Genomic DNA, 4,721 nt, shown 5'->3' on the forward strand with positions numbered 1-4,721 from the left:
TTTCTAGTTCTATTTAAGAACAACGATTGTTGTTCTGGTCCGCTGGTCCTTCGGGTCTTAGCACGACGGCTTCTCCGATGTCTACTAAAACCAAGTTTGTCCGACTTTGAAGAGAGAGACGATGATAATGTCGCGTCATGACTCGTTCTAGTATTTTTAATCGATGCTAGATGGTCTATAAATATGGACGCAACTTCTATTACTTTTGTGTTTTATGGGTGCATGATTGATGAGTGCTTCTCCGGAAAAGTTTGGAACAAGATCAACGGCGTTACAACGACCTCAGCCGTCCACTAAGAATTAGACGCCCACGATCTCAGCCACCGCCAGCGCCGGCTCCGCGGTGCCCAATTCCTCAAACCCTAGAGCCAAATCCCCCATTTGGCCGCGCCTAACAGAGCCGGATTTACTCGGCGCTGGCTGGTGCGAGCGGCGAATCGAGTCCCCTCCCGTGCACTGCTCCGCATGTCGCACCGCGTGTACGCATGAACTCGTCCATGGACGAGATCAACCTGCTACGGCAGCACCAGCGACACCAGCAGCACCACCTGTCGGTGCGCGGCATCGGTGAGGAGATCGACCTCGAGATCGACCAGTGTGAAGATCCCACTTTCTCGGGCGCCGCACTCGAGGGCGTGACCTCCCATCACCCTCAAGACCCCGTCGTCCCTGCCGATGACCACAAGAGCTTCCTCATCCCGTGCTCGCAGCCTGGCTCAGTGGACGGCCAACCGCAGCCCACGCCACCGCAAGCAGAGGAACGGGCAGGGATGCTGAGGCTGTCGGCGCATACCAAGAAGAAGAAGAAGGTGGTCAAGAAATGGAGGGATGAGTGGGCGGACACATACAAGTGGGCCTATGTGGCCGTGCACGACAACACCAGCAGAATCTTCTGCACCGTCTGCAAGGAGTATGGCCGCAAGCATCGCCGGAACCCCTATGGGAACGAGGGGAGCAGGAACATGCAGATGAGTGCGCTAGAGGAGCACAACAATAGCTTGCTGCATAGGGAGGCGCTCCGGCTGCAGTCAGCCTCCAAGGAGAAGGTGCAAACTCCTGAGATAGAGAGGCTGGTTTATGTCAAAGGTTGGTGGTGTTGCCTCACCTCCTGCGATTATGCTGTGGGTTTGCTTGTCGATATTTCAAGGGATTAGGAAATGTATTACCAAGTTCGTACTTATTAACAAGTAGTTTGATTTTTGCCTTTTGGTATCTAGTTTTATGTCATAATGTTTATAATATGTTTAGGTGTAGTCATAGTAACTTCGTAAGAACTTTTAATATTTTTTTGTTTGATGATCCGATGCCAACGGTACACAGTTGGCAGTGCTTTTGTGTTAGATTCGAGGAAATGAAACATAGCATAAAGCAAATAAATAGATAGGTCCAAGTTCCAGTAATCCAGTCTTCCACTAAACAGTTAGTAACCACGTATACCAACTTCTGGAAGCTTTTCGACGTGCTCCGTTTTATATCAAACTGAAACAATTTAAAAGGTGTACTTATCTTAATTTTCATTTCCCATTTCAGCTTTGTCGAAAACAGCAGCTTCAATACTTGAATCTCTCTTCAAGAAGGACCCTTATGAAGCTGAATTTATACAGTCTATACAGGAGGTGGTTCATTCTATAGAACCAGTTTTGGTGAAGAACTCACAGTTAGCTCTCTCTCTCTCCCTCCCTCTTCCTCTCCCCTTCCTAAGGAACAGTATCTCCTCAAGTATAACATGATTTCTGATGTTGATTTTTCAGATATGTTCAGATATTGGAGCGTTTATTAGAACCTGAGAGATGTTTTATCTTCAGAGTGCCATGGGTTGATGACAGAGGTGAAGCTCATGTGAATCGTGGTTTCCGTGTGCAGTTCAGTCAGGCTTTAGGTCCATGCAGAGGTGGTCTCCGTTTCCACCCGTCCATGAACTTAAGTGTGGCAAAGTTTCTAGCTTTTGAGCAGGTATTAGCATACTTGTCCGACATGCATTTTTCATGTAAACAACCTCCTGCTACAACCTGTTCTTCATTCTTGTACCATTTGTTTTTCTGTTTTTGTATCAGACTACCTTTGATTCAATTATTGTAACAAATGATATAATGCACCTACATACAAGTAATGAACTACTCCCTTCGTCCGAAAATACTTGTCGGAGAAATGGATAAAAATGGATGTATCTAGAACTAATGTGCGTCTAGCTACATCCATTTCTCCGACAAGTATTTCCGGAGGGAGGGAGTACAAAATAACGTGAGCTTTGATGCATATTGTAATGAATTTTCCCCCTTATTTCATACTAGATTCTAAAGCCAATGGCATGTTTCCTAAGAAAGTCTTCATTTTATTTTGTGTGTGTACAATGGGGTTTGCGTGGATGTGCAGATGGTGGGAATTTGCACTGTGTTTACTTCTGCCACGAGAAGATAAATGTTTAATAGTGTGCAAATAGAGTCAAGTTATATAAATTTTGGGTGCTTGCACTGCTATACGATGATTTCGTAATCTATTAGCACGTATTGGGATTGAGAAGTGACCGCTAAACCGAGAGGGTGTTTTCAGTGGACGTCGAACTTGTAATCTTACATGAGAATTCAATGTACCATTCTAAGCAATTTCCCTTTGTGCAGACTCTGAAGAATGCTCTGTCACTATATAAACTTGGAGGTGCTGCTGGAGGGAGCGATTTTGATCCAAAGGGTAAAAGTGAAATTGAGGTATTCGTGTTGTATTTTATTTCCTCTGGGCAACAATATTTACTGCATGTAAATATGGATATTTTTCCATGCCAGGTAATGCGCTTTTGTCAAAGTTTCATGGATGAGCTGTATAGATACTTGGGCCCTGATCAGGTACCTCTCATTGTATTACATGCATTTGTTCAGAATTTGCCATTTATTTCTAAATTAGTTAAGTGGCAGAAATTCATGCTTCAGTTTGTGATGTAGGATTTTCCTGCTGAAGATGTTGGTGTTGGTCCAAGGGAAATGGGTTTCCTTTTTGGGCAGTACAGACGCCTTTCTGGTCATTTTCAGGTACACGATAGTACCATACATGTTACCCAGAACAATGTTTATGCCGATCCCCTTTAGGTGTCGTTCTTCCTGTTGTTACTCACTAAGAATTTATCTAAAGCATTGCCCTTCCCTATTTAGAATAGCGGGACAGCTTTTTAAAGTTGCTTTTGAATTTATAGTCCTCTACTGGATAATATATATTCTCATTATAGTTGTCTTAACTTAGAATTTGTTCCTGAAGTGGTAGTGTATTTGTACTCGTTACATTCTCTGAGAAAAGGTATTCCTGTCCTGATGTTGAACGTGTCTCTTGGTTCTACTAGTCCCTTTAGTCTACTTGAAGACTATTTGATTGGTTTCTACTTTCAGCTCTTTGGTTCAAATATCTTTTCTCTTTTCTGTAGATTTCATTGCTGTTCTTATGCAGGGAAATTTTACAGGGCCTAAGATCTTCTGGTCTGGTTCTAGTTTTAGAACAGAGGCTACTGGATACGGGCTGGTAAAGTGGTATCTTAACTCCTCTTACGAGCACAACTAGTCGCTGTCTTTTCACGTGGCACAGTTCTTTCACAAAGTAATGCTTTTGCCACATGTGCTGACAATTTTTTCCTACTAAAACAAATATTGTGTAACTTGTCACAGGTATTTTTTGCACGTGTTGTACTTGCTGATATGAATAAGGAGCTCAAAGGATTAAGGTTGTTGACAGGGATCCATTTGTTTTACTGGTATTGTAATTTATTGATTTGGCAGCTTTCTTACGTGTGTAATTTGTGCAGATGCGCGATAAGTGGTTCAGGAAAGATAGCAATGCATGTCTTGGAAAAGCTTCTGTCGTGTGAAGCTATTCCTGTTACAGTCTCAGGTATGCAGATTTAAAGCTTAAGTTGAATTACTTAAACAGGAAATATCGTGAGGTACATTGGTGGTCAGGAGCATAATCAAAGTCTGTCGCCATGAGAGGCACGCAAAATTTTGTCAGTTGATCGTGATTTGTTCTTTAAATATTTGTGTTATGACCGGTTTAGCCTACGGCCGTAAAAGGCCCACCGGGCAATCTTAGCCCACAAGTTATCTTAGGTTAATTCGTATGCAAGTTATCTAGGTTATAAATATATGCTATAAGACTCTTTTTGAGATTAAGCAATAAGAATATTATTATTCCTGTTGCCCGGCTCCCAGAGGAGCCGGAACCCTAGCCGCCTCTAACCCTAACCGCCGCCGCCATCTTCCTCCGTCGCGCCGGCGCCCAGCCGCCGGCGCGCCCGCTCATCGCCACGCCCCGCTCTATCCTTCCCCTACAACCTTCGGAGCAGGTCCGGTAGGACCCCTGGTTCTAACAATTTGGTATTAGGTAGCTCAGTTTCGATCATGTCTTCGCCCTGCCCACCCTGTCGCTTCCGCTGCCGACCGTCACCACCGCGCCGCTGGCCATCTACACCGCGCCGCTGCCCTGCCCGTCCGCGCCGCTGGTCGCATCCTTCGGCGCCGCCATCGCCACCGCCCAGATGCCGGCGCCCTCCACCGCACCACCGGCCGCCGCCTACACCCCGGAGGAGATCACCGGGGTCCTCAACGACCTCGTCACAGCCGTCCAGGGGATCCGACTGTACCTGGCCAGTGCCTACGGGCCGCCGCCGCCCCTGCCGCTGACCGCCGCCACCGGGCCGCCGGCCCTGCCGTGGTACTCGCCGCATCCAGGGGCCTACGCGGCAT

General features: G+C 46.1%; 1 protein-coding gene across 12 annotated transcripts in view; it reads left to right on the forward strand.

The window, feature by feature from the left end:
• Positions 1-244: 244 nt before the first annotated feature.
• LOC123069831 (NAD(P)-specific glutamate dehydrogenase) overlaps positions 245-4,721 on the forward strand; it is an 18,838-nt gene continuing 14,361 nt past the window's right edge. For 3 of the 12 annotated variants that reach the window (XR_006433048.1, XR_006433052.1, XR_006433053.1), the window contains exons 1-8: positions 245-1,086; positions 1,531-1,657; positions 1,752-1,953; positions 2,619-2,840; positions 2,937-3,023; positions 3,433-3,504; positions 3,648-3,703; positions 3,785-3,870. Coding sequence is in view for 5 of the 12 variants with exons in the window: in XM_044492772.1 (XP_044348707.1) it covers positions 486-1,086; positions 1,531-1,657; positions 1,752-1,953; positions 2,619-2,840; positions 2,937-3,023; positions 3,433-3,504; positions 3,648-3,703; positions 3,785-3,870 (1,453 nt within the window). In the remaining 7 variants the exon portion in view is untranslated. The remainder of the gene's footprint in view (positions 1,087-1,530; positions 1,658-1,751; positions 1,954-2,618; positions 2,841-2,936; positions 3,024-3,432; positions 3,505-3,647; positions 3,704-3,784; positions 3,871-4,721) is intronic. The other 9 variants (XR_006433049.1, XR_006433050.1, XR_006433051.1 and 6 more) reach the window with 7 other exon arrangements.

The sequence above is a fragment of the Triticum aestivum genome, chromosome 3B (genome assembly GCF_018294505.1).
Source record: "Triticum aestivum cultivar Chinese Spring chromosome 3B, IWGSC CS RefSeq v2.1, whole genome shotgun sequence".
In the NCBI taxonomy this organism is placed as follows: Eukaryota; Viridiplantae; Streptophyta; class Magnoliopsida; order Poales; family Poaceae; genus Triticum; species Triticum aestivum.